The 19755-nt window shown below is 38.8% G+C and overlaps 2 protein-coding genes and 1 long non-coding RNA gene across 5 annotated transcripts in view; 1 reads left to right on the plus strand and 2 right to left on the minus strand.

The window, feature by feature from the left end:
* Positions 1-1709: 1709 nt before the first annotated feature.
* Positions 1710-3894, minus strand: LOC125483643. The gene is made up of 2 exons (XR_007262579.1): positions 3793-3894; positions 1710-3674 (listed from the first exon to the last, which is right to left on the minus strand). It is a non-coding gene; the product is annotated as an uncharacterized LOC125483643 (long non-coding RNA).
* A 661-nt stretch (positions 3895-4555) lies between these two features.
* Positions 4556-13291, plus strand: LOC109930366 (F-box only protein 33). 2 transcript variants are annotated; one of them, XM_020529882.2, is made up of 4 exons: positions 4556-5325; positions 7109-7162; positions 10631-11307; positions 12018-13291. In XM_020529882.2, exons 1-4 carry the CDS (start codon positions 4889-4891, stop codon positions 12284-12286), a joined length of 1437 nt encoding a protein of 478 aa, XP_020385471.1. In that variant the 5' UTR covers positions 4556-4888; the 3' UTR covers positions 12287-13291. The 2 variants fall into 2 exon arrangements, with proteins under 2 accessions (XP_020385471.1, XP_020385472.1); XM_020529883.2 differs by lacking the exon at positions 7109-7162.
* A 2185-nt stretch (positions 13292-15476) lies between these two features.
* Positions 15477-19755, minus strand: part of ctage5 (CTAGE family, member 5) — a 37607-nt gene continuing 33328 nt past the window's right edge. For both annotated transcript variants that reach the window (XM_020529880.2, XM_048599700.1), the window contains exon 23: positions 15477-16113. In XM_020529880.2, the coding sequence (XP_020385469.2) occupies positions 15962-16113 (152 nt within the window). In that variant the 3' untranslated portion in view covers positions 15477-15961. The remainder of the gene's footprint in view (positions 16114-19755) is intronic.

The following is a 19755-nucleotide window of genomic DNA, read 5'->3' on the forward strand; positions in this document are numbered from 1 at the left end:
AATTTCTAACTGAATCTTATTTAATTCTAGCAGTGATTTCAAGATACCTGAAGTCCAGGTATCATTCTTTTTACCCAGGCCAATATGTCCTTCCTTTGGTGTGATGCCCAGATCTGCTCACAGTACTCCAAGTGGGGTCTAACCAGGGTTTTGTATAACTATGACATAATTTCTGCATCCTTGTACTTCAGTCCTCTAGATATCAAAGCCAGCATTCCATTAGCTTTCTTGATTACTTTCTGCACCTTTTTGTGACATTTTAAAGATCTGTGCATTTAAACCCTTAAGCCTCTTTAAACATCCACTGCATTTAATTCACATCATCTAGAAAGGATCAATCCTTTTTTGGTCCAAAAGGGATGCCATCATTGACACTATCTACAATACCACCTAACTTTGTGTCATCAGCAAATTTGGATATATGGCTTTCTATGCCATTATTCATGTCCTTAATAAATAATGTAAATAATTGACACCCTGATGCAGATCCTTGTGGAATACCACTGGTCACATCCCGCCAATTTGAGTACCTACCCATTATCCCTCTTTCTGTAAACTGTCACTCAACCAATTTCCAAGCCAGAACTGTAATTCTTCCTTAATTCCATGAGCTTCTGCCTTAGAAGTCTATATAAATAACGTCCGTATATTCTCCTGTCCGATAGGTTAGTCACCTCTTCAAAAATTTAATGAGGTTCATCAGGCATGACCCACTTATCATGACTCCATTGCTGGTTCTCCCTGATTAGCTGATAATTTTCAAGGTGTTCAGTCACCCCATACTCTATTATAGACTTCAGCAATTTCCCCACCACAGACTTTAGACTAACTCCCTGATCTTCCTCTTTTGCTCTTCTTAAAAAGCATAGTGACATGTATAAGTTTCCAAATCAGAGGGATGACTCTGCATCTACAGAACTCTGAAAGATTATAGCTTAGGTGTCTACAATGTGCTCCCCTCTTTTGTTTAACACCTAGGATGGCAACTGTGAGGTCCTGGGATTTGTCACTCTTTAATTCCATTAATTTCCTCATTACCAATGTTTTATATACATTCATTTTATTCAGTCCCTATCCTTGATCTATTATTAATTTCCTCAGCACTTCTGGTAAGCCTATCTTCATTTCCTATTGTAAATACTGAGGCAAAGTGATTATTCAACATATCTGTCTTTTTCCCATGGTCATCGACAATATCCCCACTTTCAGTCTTGGAGAGCCAACATTGCTCCTGACCACCTGCTTTCCCTTTACTATAAAATTTATTTTTATTGATTTTGATGTCCCTGGCAAGTTTCCTTTCATAATCCCTTTAAGTAGCTCTTATAAGCTGCTACGTGCCTCTTTGCTGGTCTTTGTATCTTTTCCATTCAGCATAGCTTCCTCTCGTCTAAGCATTTTGAGAGACAAGTCGTGTCTTCTTAACTTCCTCTTTTTGGAATTCCAGTTTTTTTTAAAATTCCATTTCCTTTTTTATTTCTTTATGCTCAATTTCCAATTCAAGCTATCTTGTTTCTACTTCTGTTTCTCTTCTTTTCCTTTGCTCTTTTCCTGTCATTTTCTTCCTGTTTCTTCTTTCATCTATTTTGCTTTGAATTCAAGTTTTTTAAAAAATTTCTAACTGAATCTTAGTTAATTCTAGCAGTGATATCAATTTCAGGTTTGCCTCCTTTTACTTTTGATCATATTCACGAGATTGCTACTTTGCCTTTAATGTAAGAATGCAAGTTTATTACACAAAAGATAAAAAAGCTATATTTATATATATGACACTTTGAAAAGATCTTATCATAAACATAAAAAACTAGCCCTTTTCCCCAGCAATATCCTTTAGAAAAACTCAATGCCAATGAAGTTTCACTTCTATCTTCACTTTAATTTCTTTTACTCAGTTGTTGAGGTTGCATTTCCGTTTTGGTGACTGCGTATTCACCAGATGTGATTCTCTTCCTCTCTCCTAGAGAGGCATAGACACAGGCTACGTCAGTGACTTTTCTTTTACTGAACTCTAAGAAAACCTTAGAGAGTTTTCCAGCCCTGACTACTTGGACTACTGAAATACCTTATGACCTCTGATAGCCTGGAGACTGTTGAAACCAAGCTGCAATTTTTTTTGTATGGATCTTTTCTCTGAAGTCCACTCACTGCTGGCCTCTGGGCTCTTCGTGGTCACAAAAGCTCAACTAAGTAAACCTTTCAGCGATTATCTCACCAGGTAGCTTATTCAGTCATTTAGCTTAAGTCAAATGATTTCGTGGAAATGCTGTTTTGACTCTCTACTAACAAAGGGGTTTCTTACCTTTAAAGCTACCTCCACAGAACTAAAATAAAAACTTACTTCTACTTTAGAATCATAGTCTCCAAATAACAATGTATTTATAAATCTTCATTACATATTTACATACACCATTTTAATTAAACTATTCTTAACTATTTGACAGAGGTAGAAGATCCATTGTACAAAAGTTTAATAGTAATATATTACAATGCATATAATAGTTACATCATGTATTTTTTCTTGAAGTGGAAGATCTTAATTGATTGCAAAATAGTTGTAAGGTCTGGTCCTGTTTGTTATATTCTTATGTTTAGTAGATATAGCTTCAGCACTTGATCGCAAGTGTAGTATATATTCATAAAAAGAGTTAAAATAGGCTGAAAGCTTTTCAACTTTTTCTTTATTCTCAGTTCAGTTCACATGAAATCCACTTCTGTCAATCCCTTTGACTACCTCAATCTTTTTTCTTGAATAAAATTAATTGACAAATTTAACCATCATTTAATCTCCTGAGCCACAGGCTGATGCAATTCTGCAAATTATCTGTTAGAATTATTTAGTTGAAAATCTCCACCCGCCCCAGCCTTTCAACAGTGCTTGTGAACACATTTATTTTTAACAAAAAGGGCTGCTAAGACTGTTCTAATGAATATGGCATTGAGTACCAGCATGTGATATCTAAACATTGGCAGCTAGCCATTGTGGGGCTTTTGTTACTGAAGCCGTGATGCACAGAATACTAGCTCTGTCACTGTAAAGACTATTTTCATTGAATTTCAATAGATGGACAAATTCCACAGCAAATCCACTGACATACAAATGCTACACTGCTATGATGAAATGGGAAAGGTATATTTCATGTTAATATATCATTATCCTTTAAGTCTAAACATCAAGCTAGACAGCATGTTTTTACGCGCTAATAACAATTATCTTCAATAAATCATGCAAATAGCATAATTTGTTGAAGATAGGACAGTTTGACGCAAGTAACTTAAGATTCTTACTGATATTAGTAGTGAGGAAAAGATAACAAGAATGAAGACATATATACTCTTCCAACGGACTGTGTGTGCTCTCTCTCTCTGCACCTGACGAATGGGTTGCGCTCTGAAAGCTTGTGATCGATCCACTTAAACCTGTTGGACTATAACCTGGTGTCATGTGACTTTTGACTTTGTCCACCCCAGCACCGGCACCTCCACATCATAGATGTTCTTCTAACAATAGATACCAAATACAACTGTTCACTCAGGACACTACTTTAGGACAATCATTTTTAAAATTGATTTTTCAAACACTTGTTTCTCCAGTTTTCCATCTTCCTCCTCTCCTTACCATCTCTGGAGACAATAGTAACGTGGAGAAACAGCCTTCCAAGTGATCATGTGGCAGCCTGGACAGTAAAAGGCAAAAAGCAGTTTATTTAGTGGGGTCTTTAGTCAGTCCATCCTGACTGTCCATAAACCCACCAGGGGTTGCTGAAGAGTGGTCAGTAGCGAACACGTGTTCACCTTCAGTTTTAGCTCTGACTGAGAAGCCAAATCACACGACTTGTTTAAAGATAGAATTGCTCCATTCTGTGGCTCACTATCACCCCAAGGCGGTACTGCACGTCCAGTGTTGAAAATGTAAGCGCTGTCTTGCTAAATTCTATGCAGCCGACGTGTTTCGAAACCTAAAATGATTCTGCCGAAAAGATTTATGAGAGTGTTATCCACACGTTCAGTAACCAGTGGACACATTCGTCCGTTGTGCACGGCGGGCGGGGGGACGGGAACGGGTGTCACGGAGAATAAAATTCTGCGGGTGCTGGAAACGTGAAATGAAAACAGAAAATGCTGCAAGTGCTGAGGGGGGGGTCGGGCGATAGCTGCCCGTGAGTTTGAAACACAGTCAGTTAAAGTCTCGGGGCGATTCAAAGTCATAGTCTAGAGACATCGGCTCTTCCCCGTCTCTCCAGGCGCTGCCTGGTCTGTCGATTGTTTTACTTTTTTTCCTTTCCAGAGATTCGTGTTCAACTGAATTGGGAGCTTCCTCGATCCTCACAGACGGAAACTTCTGGGTTTTCGGTTTAAAAAAAAATGTCAACAAGAGCGTCCCCTGGAGGTGGGGTGACGTCACCGAACCGCAGCCGCGAGGCTGTAAACAGGTTCGGGCCGGCTCACTCGGCCAGACTGGGAGGGGAGCGAGCTCCGTCATCAACATCAAAAACAACCCATTCACTGCAGCTTCACCTCAACCTGGAATCGGAGACGTGAACGCAGTTATCAATCATCCATGCATTCACTACATTTGTGGGAGATCGTCGCAATTTTTGACAATTGAAGCGTCAAGAGCCGGTTTCATCACACTCCTCCTTCCCTCCCCCCCCAACCCACCCAATTACCCTCCCAGCGCAGCAGCCAGGTGGAAGTTCCCGGCCTATTTCCGGTGGAAGGCCCAAAGCCACGAGCGGAGATAAAACATCGGCGGCGGCGGAGGCCTGAGGCAGCGAGAGGGATGAGAGGAGGCGGTTCTGCGGCCTGGGCTGCTGAGCGCAGGGACAGACACAGCCGGAGCCAGCAGCAGCAGCAGCAGCAATTTTAAAGCAGGCTTCCAGCCCGGGCGATGGCTCTGTGCGGGGCGTCAGCGACCGTGGCCGAGGTTCTGCCGTGCGAAGTCATCGTTCACATCTTCTCCTTTCTGTCCCCCTGGGACCGGCTCCGGGCCTCGTCTGTCTGCTCCAGGTGGCGAGAGTGCCTCTTCTACCCGTCCCTGTGGCCCGAGCTGCGGCTCCGCCTGCGCGGCTCGGACGCCGAGCGCTGCCGCCTCGACTTCCTAATGAAGAAGTGCGGCTCGTTCGTGCGGGAGCTGCGGGTGGAGTTTGAGGGCAGCGGCTCCGAGAGCGCAGCGGAGTTGGGTACCGGGGAGCTGGTCACCCTCAAGGCCTACGTGGATGAGATGGTGTGTGTCTTGAGGAGCGTCCGGACCAATCGTAATCTGCAGAAGCTGAGCGTTTTCGGAGACATCTACCTGCAGGAGCAGGGGGAGAAGCAGCCATACGAGTAGGTATCCGGGCAAAACTCTGAGGTAGGGGTGGGGGCAGGCGCTGGGGTAGGGGGCGGGCGCCGGTGTGTGTGAGGGAGCAAAGTAACGGTTGATCACAGTCACTCCAGTAAACCGACAAACACAAGGGAAGGAAATAAGTGGTAGAGTTTCGAGGCTGGAGAGTGCAGGAAGGTTTCCCCCCCGCAATGCCATTTTGCAACAAATACCGTATAGTTTGTCGATCCTCCGCTTTTCCACCGTCATGTTTATTTGCATAATTCCCGAGGGAGGAATTTGTTGCGAAGTGATGTTGCTTGATTCATTGCGTGTAACCTTTGGCAGGCAAGATCGGGCTGAAAAGCTGAATGGAGTGTGTATTGCAACAGTTTAATGCTTTTGAGATTCATAACCGCCCACTCACCACCCACACACGTTTTCTCTCTTTGCGTCCCCCTCGTCACATGTGCCCAGTTTAATGTTTTAATCTCCAGAAGCGCTGTTTGACTCGAAGGAGTTTTGTAATACTAACGTAAACCCGATTTAATTAGGTTGCTTCGCAGATACTTTCTATGAACCTTGTGTAATTTAAGTCTTTTTTAATGTGGTCATTTACTATGGTATATCCCTTCTATTTTTTTGCCTTAGATTATCTAATTTTTCTTTTGAAAGAAAATCTCCTGCTCTTAATGCATCTTTTGGGAATTGGGAGTGTATGTTGATGGTTGTTGCCACTTGGGTTTGCTTGAGGCTATTTTTTTCCAATGTTCACCAATTTCTAACACCATGTCTTCTGTATGTAAATCAGTGTAAGGATCCTCCCAATCAGTAGCGTACCACTGATAGTATATTGTCATGAGCAAAATGCGATACCTGCTGGAAGCCTGAAATAAAACAGAATACAAGGCCACACTCTGCATATCTTGCAGCATTTGTGCAGAGAAAAATGGTTAATGTTTTGGACTGGTGATCTTTCCTTGTTTTGAATAGAATTTCTACAAAAGTACAATTTAAACTTTTTTTTATTCATTCATGGGTTAGAGCATCACTGGCTAAGCAGCATTTATTGCCCATCCCTAATTGCCCAGAGGGCAATTGAGTCAACCATATTGCTGTGGGTCTGGAGTCACATGTAAGCCAGACCAGGTAAGAATGACAATTTCCTTCCCTAAAGGCCCTTAGTGAACCAGATGGGTTTGACTAACAATTGACAATGGATTCATTGTCATCAGTCTCAATTCCAGATTTTTTTTTTTTTTGAATTCAAATCCCACCATCTGCTATATGATGCTATGGTGGAGTTCGAATGCAGGTCACCAGAACACTTTCTAGGTTTTGGGATTAACAGTCGAGCACTATACCACTAGGCCACCGTCTTCCCCCTTTTAATTGCTGTAGTTAGTACCTTGCAGTGTCAATAGATTAGAGAAGGCCTCCAGAGTACAAATATATTTTTGAACTTTCTAGAGCCACCCATGTGTGCGTAATTCTGAGAAGCATGCAACCAGTAATTCCATAGATTCCACATGTTCTAACTCTTATCACCACCCTGGTGTGAATAGTGTGCTGGATATCAATCTCCACTATCCACTAATCATATCAAATTTGAATTATGATCAGTCTTGATACCTAAGATGGTTAATGCCTGACTGACCATTGTCAAACTTACTCTAGGTTTCATCAATTAAGAAAAAATATATATTTATGACAAACCTGCCCTGTAATGTGGCAAAAATTGATCATTGATTACTGATATTCAATCTTAAACTATGCTCCTTAAACACACACACCTTTTGTACACAGGATGGACGAGACAGATGAGAAACATTCTGTGAATATCATGAGTAGAAAACATAGGTAAGGCGCAAGTTTTGTAGATCAGATTCCAAACCAATATAATGGAAGGAGATGACTTTGTCAATTTTGGTGCTTATCATGCCGTGTTAACTGCTGCAATGGTCAATTTGATAGCTGGTCACTGGGACCTAGGCTTTGGTTGAAATTAGAAGTTTCCTGGGGTTTGTTTGTTTTTTTTTCCCCCCCAGAGTCTGAGTGTTAAATAACACTCAGACTTCCAGTCGTGCGCTGTCCTTTTTCAGTTCAGTGACAAATTGCCACTTAAACCAATCCAAACCAGGTTGCTGGGCCATTATTCACTTTCCAAAGATGAGTGGAAGATTTCCTTCACTTTAAGATCAGGTGCGATTAATACATAGCAGAAGATCAGGATTGTGTGGAGTATTTTAATCAGATTAAGGAGTAGTTGCTTTTACTATAAGTTGAATTTTTATTGGACAGTGCAGAAAGAATACTCTTATTTTGTTTTTATATAGCTCTTGTGAATGAGATGGGGATATGTCAGTGTGTCTATAATTGAGCTAAGAATTTGATTTGACATCTTCTGTTTCATACATGTGGGGTGACCAACTTTCACAGTTCTCTTGAAAACCAGCTTTTCTCAACTGAACAATTTTTTATTGCTCTGGATTTTATTCATTGTGCCATGTAATTAACCTTTACAGGAATAGCTAGTTATTTTGAAAATTACTGGGCACTAAATATATTAAACAGTGGGCACTGAAGCCAAGTGTTGCTATCAGTCATCCAAATGTTGTTCTTTTTGGTTTAAATATGAAGATGGTTTTTATATGAAAACTTTGCTTATGCATTTGCGTCTTCTAGTAATTCTTCATCAGTCCCAAATAGACATCTCAGGATCTAAAGATTTTAAAAGTAGAATCAAGTTTTGCTTCCCACTAAATCCTCTTAGCCCTTGATATTTATAATTTGGCTTTATTTCTTAAAAAAAAAAAAAAAAAAAAATCTCATGAAAAATGCCAGAAGTATTAACCATAGTGCTTATACTCTTACCACAAGTAGAGCCACTTAACCAATATTTTAGAGAATAAAATGAATGTTAATTCTATGCTTAACACCAAATCATTTTTATGGATTCTTTGTATAAAATGATTGGATTAAATGTAGAAAATATTAATATGCAATTAATGGAGAGAGAACTTGACTTTCTTGGATAACTTTTGTATTTTTCCCTTCCCTACCCTTTCTCACTGTTTAATGTTTAACTTGTTTTTCTTATTAACATTTTCTGTCCTCGAATTTCATTTTCTTTTTCTCTTATTTCTATTTTTTTAGATCGATACTTAAAACAAAAAGTCTGAGCAGATTATTTTTTCCCCTCCCCCCAGTCTGCAGCCATTGGTTCTTCGGTATGCTACAAAATATATTCTGCTGGTCCAGTTTATGTTAAAAATGTAGTTCTCATACCAGTGGAATTTTTGTCCCTTTATTAAAGGTAAGGTTTGCTAGGATATCATGTATTAAAGGGATATTGATACAGAAACAAATCAATTTACCATATTTAAAGAAGTTACTTGCTACATAAAAGGAAGTGGGTTTGAGAATTAGCATATTTTCAGGTGGCTGTTGAAGCAAAGCATCAGCTTTGAAAAGAATCAAACACCCAAGTGCAATTTTTTTTTTTTTTTTTTTTGAAACAATGCCAAAGAATTGACCCATGGTTGGAAAGTGTTGATGAAATTGTTTGCAAATCAAAATGCTGGTTTTGGGCTTGATACCATGTGACATCTCTTCCAAGTATGGAAAACCACAGTTAGCAATTAAATTATATACTTCCCCCTCAAAGTACAAGAGAATCAGTTAGGAGTTGTGGAATAGTTATTTTGGAACAGTTTTTAGAGGCTAAGAAGTAAACCTTTTGATTGAAAGGGCTGTTGTGTATGTTTGTTGCTATGGTTAGTTTCAGGGTGTGTGGGATAAGATTGAATTGCATATTTACATATCTGCAGGTTTTCTACAGTGAGTGGTTGTGCTAGAAGTAGTATGGATGGCAACTGTGCAGTACAGCCAGAGTATTTAGCCCTGATAGTTTAAGATTCCTTGGGAACTTACATTTACTTTGGAGGTTTGGCTTGGTTGGTTGCCTTATCATGTAACCTGGTGACTTGACACACAGTACAATGGGATTTGCACCCAGTTCTTCCTCTAGCATTTTTTTTTGCTTTGGTGTTTGAGCAGACAGAAGGCATTTCTCCAGGAGGTTGGAAAAGTACCAGAAACCGCATTTAGGCTATTATTGCTTTGTCACTGCTTTAACTGCAAATTGGTGGCTTTTGTAGCCACTTGGTAGCAATAGGTTTGTTTATTTAATCACCAAATGTGGGTGGATTTGAAAGGAGAACAATTCAAGAATTAATGGTACATCTTACAGAATTTCATTCCCCTGATGCAATTATTAATCTGTGCTGTATATTTTTGAAATAACTGCCGAAAACCAGGTATGATCCTGCTTGTCAGTTTGTAAAAATGACAGCCATATGCTTTATGGGCTGTAACTGCCACTTTCTTTCACTACTGGTAAGTATTATTCTGGTAATTAAATAAATGATTTGTTTTGAGACATTGCAACTGAAAATTGTTGAACTCCAAATAAGTGTCTCAGGAAATAGCACAAAGATTTAAACAAAAAAGTGCAACTTAAATCACTTGAGCGTTTTGAATAAGCACTCTACATGGGGAACGGATTATTTTGAATTAAAATATTATGCCAACTTGGACCCAACTTTTTAAAAAAAATTTCCTGTTCTAGCTTTAAGCAGTTTTTTACTGTCTGGTTTGAAGCTACATTCTCAGCTCCTTCACGGTCTGGTATTGTTTCAATTAGTGTCATTCTTTTTTTGATTAACCGAAGTTTCTCAACTTCTGACTTCCCCAGAGTTGATTAAGATTTCTAGTCTTATTGTCTATCATAAAGATACCACATTTCCAAAAGAACATCATTAAAGTGAATGGTAAAGCGAGAGGAGTTACCAAATTAGGTGATTATTTTTTCTTCTTGGGGAAACCATAAGAGCATAGTGAGATTTGTAATTGTGGACTGTTTTGGATAAAAGGAAACTGTCAATTTAAACTGGATTACTGTGTGAGACACCAAGGAAAGTTCAACATCTGGAAACTACAACCTAGATTAGTGTAGTAATTTGACAATCAGTTTAATAATAGAATAAGCTCATCTTAATTGTGAATTGTGGTCTTTTTTAAAATCTAAAGTTAAATAGAATTGGCTATAAATTAAATGTTTTTTTTTCTGATTAAGCAAATGTGCAGTTGCCAGTTAGGAGCTGCTTGCTTTCCTGTTTGTTCATACTGTTTCCAATATAATGTGCATTCTGTCCCAAACAGCCTCTATGGAGGGAGTTTAAGATGATTCTGGGGCTTTGGACTTGCAAATCTAATTGCTGGTAATAGCTAGAAATGTAGCAAATGTAATGCTTTTGTTTATTGCAGAATCCAACAATTGATTGAAGAGGTATTGGGAAATTCCAAACATCTGAAATGGCTCTCTCTTGGGTTTATGATGGAGGTAGTAACTCCCACAACATTAGCAGCCTTGCCTCAGTCCAGTGCCAACTGCATTGAACACCTGAGTCTCCTGGATACCCATTTTATTAATAAATCCCCAGTTGTTGAGGCAGTTGAGCTGGAGCGCTTTTTAAACCTGCGATCGCTTGCATTGGATTTCTGCGATTTTACTGCTGACGTGACACGAGTACTCGCCAACAGCAACCATGTGCCTTTGCATAGGTTGTCTCTCTTGATGTCCAACATACATGCTTTAGATAACATGCCACAAGATGCAGATTGGAAGGTGCTTACCAGGCACTGTGCAAATCTTCATGTTTACATCATGGCTTTTAATGTCAGGAATGACATTTTACTAAGAATTCTGAAGCCGAGCATACCTTTAGAGAGAATTCACTTTGACAGCTCAACTAATGGTATTTCAGGTGATGTGGTAGATCTCATAACCCAGCAGTATAACAAATCCCTTACCCACCTCCTCCTCATAAAGGATGTAGAGCAAGGCATCAATGGTTTTCCAGATGTCGGCAGCGACAGAAATGAAGACCCCATGGTAATTTTGGCATGGAAGTGTAGAAAACTGTCTCACCTCTCAATCCATGGTAAGCACTCTTCCTATTTGATTACGTCATTGTATTAATATTAGTGAATTAAATACATTTCCTTTGACTTGAATGTGTATATTTAGTGTTTGAATATGATTTTTGCATGTTGAGGCTGAGGTTATAGAATGCATAACCATAAAAGGAAAGCAATAAGCAATGTCACATCTGAGTGAAGTTGAAGTTCATGCAAAGGCAGATCTTTGTGTGACTGAAAGTGTCATGTATGTTGCAGCACTGTTTCAAACTTTATGCTTATTGTTTTGTGCATTCTACCTGTCACACATTACCTGATGTGTTAAGTACATGTTTTGATTATGGACGCTGCACTAGTGAAGTTTTACACAGCATCCTTGAGTCATTGTCATCCTGAATTATGAAATTCTTTGTAACCATATGACCACAAGTGACTAGATTAATGAGCCAAACTCCCTTTCATTTGGGTGGTGCATTAGTAACTGTTTTGAATTTGAATTCCATAAAGCTTGTTTTCAGCAGTATTTTTGTGTAAGGTAAATTGGTTTCAAGAATAGTAGAACTTTACTACACTCCAGTTTGGTTTGCTTTCTCTTTATTAAAACAGCATGAGCTACAACTTAATGTGTTTTTCTTTGGAAATCAGTAAACTTTGGATAAACTTGCAGTCTTTTAACTTGTAACTTTTTTGCATTTTCACTCAGTAACTTTTATGTTTTCAATTTACAATCTAGGGTATGTTGTTTGGGCCCACAATCTCATTGCAATCGCTCGGCTTCGTGGACCAGGACTGCAAGTCCTGGAAGTCACTGAGGAAAGCATTAATTTTGATGCTGCGATGACTCCCCTGGATGGGGATCCTATGCATAATCTCATTGAAGAAGTATCCTTAGGTTTGGGAAAACGGTGGCATCCAGTAATGAAAAATGAAATTCTTTATGTTTTCAGTGAGACTGCTCGTTATTTTTACAAGGAGATGCAGCGCTTCAGTGAAGGCATTTAGCATTTCAAAACTTGTGTATTAGAGGGCCCTGCATTTTCAATAATTTAACATTTACATGTGCTGTTAATTAGTATTAGTTTATATATAAAGTGTGTATCCTGCTTAATCTGTAAATGTAGTTGGTATTGGTTTAGAAGTAGATGTGGCAAGAGTCACTGGATTTTCTCTGTCAGCGCCTGTGTCAACTGCCAAAGAAAACAGAATGAAGAAGTGCCCACATGCTGGCAGGGGCAGGCCAATGGCTGGTCAGCCAGAACCTACGAGTTTAAAAGGTCGAATTTTCGACCTGCGGTACACAGCTGTGCTGTGGCTCAGTCAACAACTTTACAGCTCTTAAACGAACGTGCACCTGGTTCACTGTGAATAGTGAATACAAAAAATCAGTTCTAACAAAGCTATGAGCTGCTGCTATGATTTTGAGAACATTCCACTAGGATAACTTAAATCTTGTTAAAGCAAGAGGCTTTAAAAGCCGCAATGTTCAGGGCAACCGCGGGTACAGTCGTGGTCTCTGTGAGACTAGCACCTGACCCCAGTTTTAAGTGGTACGAATGTTGTGCATTTAATGTAAGGACAGCCAGTATTACTCAGTGTGGCCATCATGCTGCCCAGCAGTGCTGTGACCTGGCTGCTTTGTATAAGCTTGTAAAACAAATTTACTGTATGCAACATATGTCAAGATTCTATTTATGAAGAAAGTGTGAGTGGTGATTGTTTCAAATGGTTTTACCATCTTGTGTCAATGATGCGTTTTGACAGGTGTGCATTATGTTGCATGTCTCCAGTGATTAATGCACTTACCATGCGGATTTTATATGTACATCTGTAGAGTGGATCCACTGGTGCAATGTATGAAAATGCCAGATGTGGTGAGATTTTATCATTGAATGAGATCATATGAAATACTGACAGAAAATGTGAGGAAAGCAGTTGAATGTTAAATTAATGTTTAAGTTTGTGACTGTTTATTGTTTAATCTATCAATAAAGCATTCAAATTACTTAATGTTTAGTGCTAAAGTTTTGGGAATTTACGATCAAGTTGAGCTATTATGTACACTGCAAAAAAAATTGCATGTGCTGACAGTAAAATACATTTTTTTAAAAGGTTAGTCTTTTGCATACATGGAGTACTGTATTAATTGCAGTAAAGTGTGGTTACAAGCTAAAACAATTGATTCCTATTCCTTACACCACTTTTTTGCTGGAAATTTCTAATGCTTAAAATATTATCACATCAAATATGAAATTGTATTGCATGTGGGTTTTTAACCATAACTGGGTAAAGTTGCCATTGTCCCAAAGAACCATAGCGAGAGAGATAACTGAATTTAACCTGACGTCATAGAAGGCAGAACCCTCATTGTGACCTCAGCCAGTATGCGAATTGAACCTGTGCTATTAGTCACTCTACATTGCCGCTGAGCAACCTAACTATCCTACAAAACATTCCATTGCCTTGAACTGCAGTTTTGCTGATGGAAGATTTCAGTCATTTAAGGTCTGAGAATTCTAGCACTTAATTCGTTCAAATAGCTTGCCGGCTTTTTAAGATCTTCATTTAGCTGGCTGAAGGCAAGGAGAGAACAACAATGCCCTTGGCAACTACTGGGGGGCTTTGGAGCATGTATGGATGCAAAATACACTAAGTATGGAGGGTGGTTGATAATTATATCAAGAATAACATGGATTTAGAATTTGGGTGGGGGTGGTCTGGTGCTAATTCTCTTGTTCCTTGCTTTTGAATGCACCACTTTATTATACTGTTTCTTGACTGTCACTTGATCAAAAGCTTAGAATACCCTTCCTGATGTATCTTTTTGGTGTAGATATGCCACAGACTGCAGCAGTCAACATGACATCCTTGCTACCTTTTAAAAGCAATTATTAGTTTGGCAACAAATATTTGCAGAACGAGCAATTGTTTTCATTGTGCAAATGAACAACTTCTTTTGGGTGGGAGGAAACAAAACTGATGTTAGGACTCAGTCTTTGATATATCCAGTACATTTCAGCTGCTTAATGCAGCTTGGTTTGAATTGCAATCTGGTGTAAGGTCCTGTTACAGATGCCAAATAAGCTAACTGGGATTAATGTTTTGATGTTTGTGAACAAAATCTCTGCAGCTGTACCATGGTTTAAGACTGAGTATTTATGGATCCTCTTCCTCATTATCCACCAACATAGATGTGTTTTACTGTCAGAACTTGAAGATTGCTTAACTCTTATCTAGCCTATTACTGGTGTTTAGCAAACAATAACTTTAATAGGCTTGCTCTATCTTTGTCATTACTTCCTACTGAAACAGACTTGAGGTCTCAATTTAAGGGTGGAGAATTGACTGTCCAGATTCCATTTTTGTTTTTTTTTTAAGCTGAACCCAGTTAAGTTCATCCACCCACTGTTCTTCCTTCTGCAAACAACTGCTTTTTCAGCAGTAGAGATTTTCAGGCTACTATTTGAATTCTCATACTCCATCACGTGGAAATATTAAATTTGTGTCTTTGAACCCAGTTAAGAAGCAGAGACTTGATATTGCTTAAAGTTTCTCCACCACTAATCTTAAATTGAGTTTTTACATTGTTAGCCCTCTTAATTACATTGAGTTTTAAACAAGTGACCTTTGGAATTGGGTCAGTACCATATCCTCCACTGCTATCTACCTACAAAGTAATTAAACAATTTGATACATATAAATTTTGACTTCAACAGAAGTGGCCCACAAGGGGTGGATTTCTTCAGTGTTGTTGCTTTAGTTATTTGACTGCACTTGTTCAGTCATAGTAATGACCCACTTCTGGGAGTAGATGGGACTTGAACCCAGGCCTTCTAGCCCAAAGGTACAAAACATGATGTTAAAACAAAGAAATGTTAATTTTTTTTTTCCCCATTCAACAAACTGTCAATAGTTGAAAATGCTTCAAATGGCTATGATGGAAATGAATTGTAGCTATAATTTCTAGGATTTGTCTAGGAATACCAGAGTTGGCTTTAGATGACAAACTGTAGTACTAAAGTGACTAACTTTCAATGTGAAGTAGCTTTGAAATGTCAAAGAATCAAATGCCAAGATGAATTCAAGCAGAAACTAATTCATAGAACTAGTCAAAAGTTGTAAAATCCCATAACTGATTACCTTCATTCCTGTGTACAGATGTCTGTGTGAAAAGAATTACACATCTAAAAAGTTGTTTAAATCAAGCACTTGTCTTATTTTCAGTATTTTACAATAAACTTTTATATTCTAAACATTCTTCAAACATTCCTTTTTATATTAGAGTATAAATCTGCATTTACATAAGTGGAACTAAAGACAGCACCACATATGGTATTTTCTGATTAAGATTTCTAGCAGTTCAAATACTGTTTTTTTTAAAAAAAAACTCACTTGAGCATTTACAAAATTCCATACACAACTACAGCATACAATGCTGTTAATAATGCATGTTAAACTATTGTACAATGGCAAGCTAAGTGCACAGTAAAAGTTCAATAAATTCCATGAAGTCTCCTGAGGTGTTCAACTTGTAAACAGCACTATCAGAAAGTGCCTTTATTCCAAGCTAGAAAGTCCATATTAAATATCAATTATAACAAACAAATTATACTCTAACTTGCAATTCACATCTTTATTGACTTAACATGGCCATAGAGATGCTCCTCCTTTTTCCTTAATTCACTTTTCTTGTGAGGGGTGATCTGATGCAGAAAACTTGGGTAGGGGCTGTCGAGACGGAAGAAGACCACTTGTAATATCTAAAAGTTGTCTAGCTGGAAGAAATGTAGGCTGAGGTGGTAGGTTTACTCTTGGCTGCACTGGATCTCTCACTAAAACAAAGTACAGGCAAGTTATTTTCTTGGAACAATTAGTGAAGCATTTTGTTTCACCATATGCTAAATAGGAGTTAACTTGTTATATTGGTCCCAAAGATAATTGGGAAAGTTGAACTCTGACCTCCAGGAAGACTATTTAGCCTATTGTCTCATTTTTGCACTTAAGTCCCAGCATATTGTTAACTTTGAGGTGATTTTGGTTCAATTCAATATTAAAACCTACTTAGGGGAGTAAAGGCACCTATAGCTAAATTTGCAGACCAAACATAAAAATTAGGAGGACATATCTGCAAACCCAAGTTGAGTGCAGGGGTCAGAAATCTGGCAGATGGAGTACAACGTAGGAAAATGTTCACTGGCCAAAAGCATTGATTGGGAGGGGAGGAAAGAAAAGAAAAGAAGTCCAACTTAAATGAAAAATGACCACAACTACAAGGTTCTAGTGCATAAGCCAAACTTAGTAGGTCGGTATAGCCTGTAATCAAGGTGGTTATTAGGAATGCTATCCTTTTTGAGAGAAAGTGAGCATAAATTACTTTAAATTCCCTCTGTATTGCACCATCCAAGAAAATAAAGCTGCAGTATTCTTATGGTTTCTTGGACAAAAGACTTTGCAAGTTAGAAGAATAGTAATTCAGGCTAACATACAACTTCTGACCGCCTATGGTAAACAATGGGTAATATGTGATTAAATACCTCACAGCACAAATGCAATCAAAATAGATTTCTCAGTAACTACACCCCAGCTGTTAGTGACATGGTTAAGTCGTCGTACCTCGTAACTCAAAATTGTACAGTTGTACACTTTTGCTGATCCAGCCCTTGAAACTCTCTCAACTACTGTTTTAGTCAACCAACCTCTTATCGTGGGTCCATACTTCTCTCAGCATTTAAAAACTACACTCCACTACTTAGCAAGTTACAACTATAGCTTTTCAGATAGCTAGCTTAATCACATGTCCCTGCACCTCCCCTGAGTTCTAACCTTTGTTGTGTAAAGCAAATACTGCTTCCGGAAACTGTAAAGTTGTTCACTTGGTGGAAAGAACAAAAAAAAGCCCAATCAAGAGTTGTGGTCATTGCACATGTCTGGAGTAGGGACTTGAATCTAGGCCTCCTGCTCAGAGGTAGGGACACTACCATTGTCTACTTCACAACCCCTGCTCTCAGCTATTCTGATGTATTGGTAGCACCCTGCATCATGTGAGCCATTACAACTTTAAGGACTTTTCCATCATGACTCCTATCTTTTAACTGCCTATTACCTCTTCAAACTCAAGATAGTAATATTTAACTACTGATGACTTCTCAGTGGGCCCCCAACACATATAGTCCAGTTTACTTTTCACCAGTACAATTCACTTCTGTATGGAGATTTCCTCTCATTTTCTTCTTGGACTTTGAGCTCCAGGCTACAGCTCTTGGCCTTCTGAGCGATCTAACTGCACAGAACAAGTAGTTCAACTGTGATCTCTGAACTGTCCTGAGTAATCTATTTTAAAAACCTAGCAATACATTCCACCCCTATCACCCAGCAGAACTGAATTTCATCACCTAGCAACTGTTGGAGCTGTTCCATGGTTCTTAGCAATCATAGACACTGGCTTGTTCAGTACAAGAGAACCTAGAATATAACTAAAGGATTTCATCATGTCCGTTCATTTGCCAATAGCAATCTTCAATTTTTAAGCAGCCAGCATTGAGATTTTCTTCTTTTTTATTTGCTCAATCTTCTCTCAAAATGTTCCTTCAGTCCACTTTCTCTCAGCAGTACCCTAGCCAGCTTCTTGTCCTAATTACATTCAGCAATTCCTTTGTTCGTTCATGCTCCACAACACTTCACCATGTTATCTTTTCTGTCCAACTGATCCTTTCTATTGTTCTTCAAATCCACATTTCAAAGCCTTTTTAACAAGGTGGTCTCTTCTTTCCATAAGTGCCAAGCCTCTCATGCAGACAAAATAACACTCCAAATCAAGCTCTTTACAAGTCGTTCAAGTTGTTTATTCAACTTCTGGATGGCAACTGTCATCTTACCATTTATGTTCTACCACTGTAATCAATTGTGCAATTCATGCTGAATAATCCTGCTGAATACACAGTAACAGCCACAGTACCACCAATGTAATCCCCAAGTATTATGGATTTTTATTTGCATATTGTGGGCAGGCCTATGATAAATCATAGGTGGAAATATTCTGGCATTAAAAGGTGCTTCCTCAAAAGTACAAAATTACTTTTGTTAACTTCACTCAGATCTCAGTACCTTTGTCAGTGTCATTTATTCCACTTGTGTATTTTTGAAGTTCACTACTTCCATGGAAAATATTGTAATTATCTGCATTGGAGTTAAACATGCTGTAGGAGTTACTGTGCATTGAGAAAAATGAAAATGGGAGTGACAAGCCGACACAGAGGTTTAGACCCTGATCTTATTATCTTTAGGTTCGTCTCCAACCTAGAAAAACAGGGTGAATATCTCTTGGTTGTACAAGTCTTAAATGAAATTAATTTGATGTTCACTCCATATGCTGGTAGGCATAGCCTTGAGATAAAATTGGCCCTAATTCGGAAATCTCAAAGTCATAGAGTTATACAACACGGAAACAGACTGTTCGGTCCAACACATCTGCAGCGACCAACTATCCTAAATATCTGGCCCATATCCCTCTAATGTCCCCATCCAATGTTTTTAGTGTTTTACATGTTGTAACTGGACCCATCTCCACCACCTCTGGCAGCTTGTCCAAACATGCACCACCCTCTGCGTGAAAAAAGTTGGCATTCAGGTCCTTGTTAAATTTTTTCTGTCACCTTAAACCTATGCCCACTAGTTCTGAACTCCCCTACCCTGGGAAAAAGACCTTGGCTAATCACCCTTTCCATGCCCCGCGTGATTTTATAATCCTCCACAAGGTCAGCCCTCAGCTTCTGACGCTACAGGGAAGAAAAGCCCCAGCCTATTCTGCCTCTTCCTATAGCTCAAACCTTCCAATCCTGGCAACACTGTCTGCTACACCACCAATTTTGGCGTCATCTGCAAACTTACTAACAAGATGCAGTTGAGATAAATTATCGTGGCAGAGAAGTAGAAGCTTATTAAAACAGTGCTTGCTATATTGAAATACTAAGTCCAAGTGGAAAGTCTTTCACACCCTAGACATAGTGAAGAACTTGAGAAAACACTCCCTTAAATCAACACAATGTTCACGTGTACTAAATCCATTCATGAAATATATCTGCTCACTAGATTCCTTATGTTCTGGAAAAATTATCCTGAACATTAACAATTTTCAGAACAGAATGGATACCATTTCTCATCAAGATGACCAAATACATGTGGTCAAAAACAGCTTGGATTCTTTGAAAGATATTCTCTGGAAGGCCCAGTACAGTTCAATGCCAGATAGAATGTTAGGACATTAGTTGAGACCAGCAATTTTGTGCATTTGGGAATCTGAAAAACCTCAGGTATTTACTAAAGGAATTAAACCAGCAGCTTCCACATTTTAAACAAATGAATTATACAAGAAACATGTAAAACAAACACTAATAACAGACTGTGATAACAAGGTGTAGAGCTGGATGAACACAGCAGGCCAAGCAGCATCAGAGGAGCAGGAAGGCTGACGTTTC

Source organism: Rhincodon typus, chromosome 8, assembly GCF_021869965.1.
Source record: "Rhincodon typus isolate 14 chromosome 8, sRhiTyp1.1, whole genome shotgun sequence".
Classification (NCBI taxonomy): Eukaryota; Metazoa; Chordata; class Chondrichthyes; order Orectolobiformes; family Rhincodontidae; genus Rhincodon; species Rhincodon typus.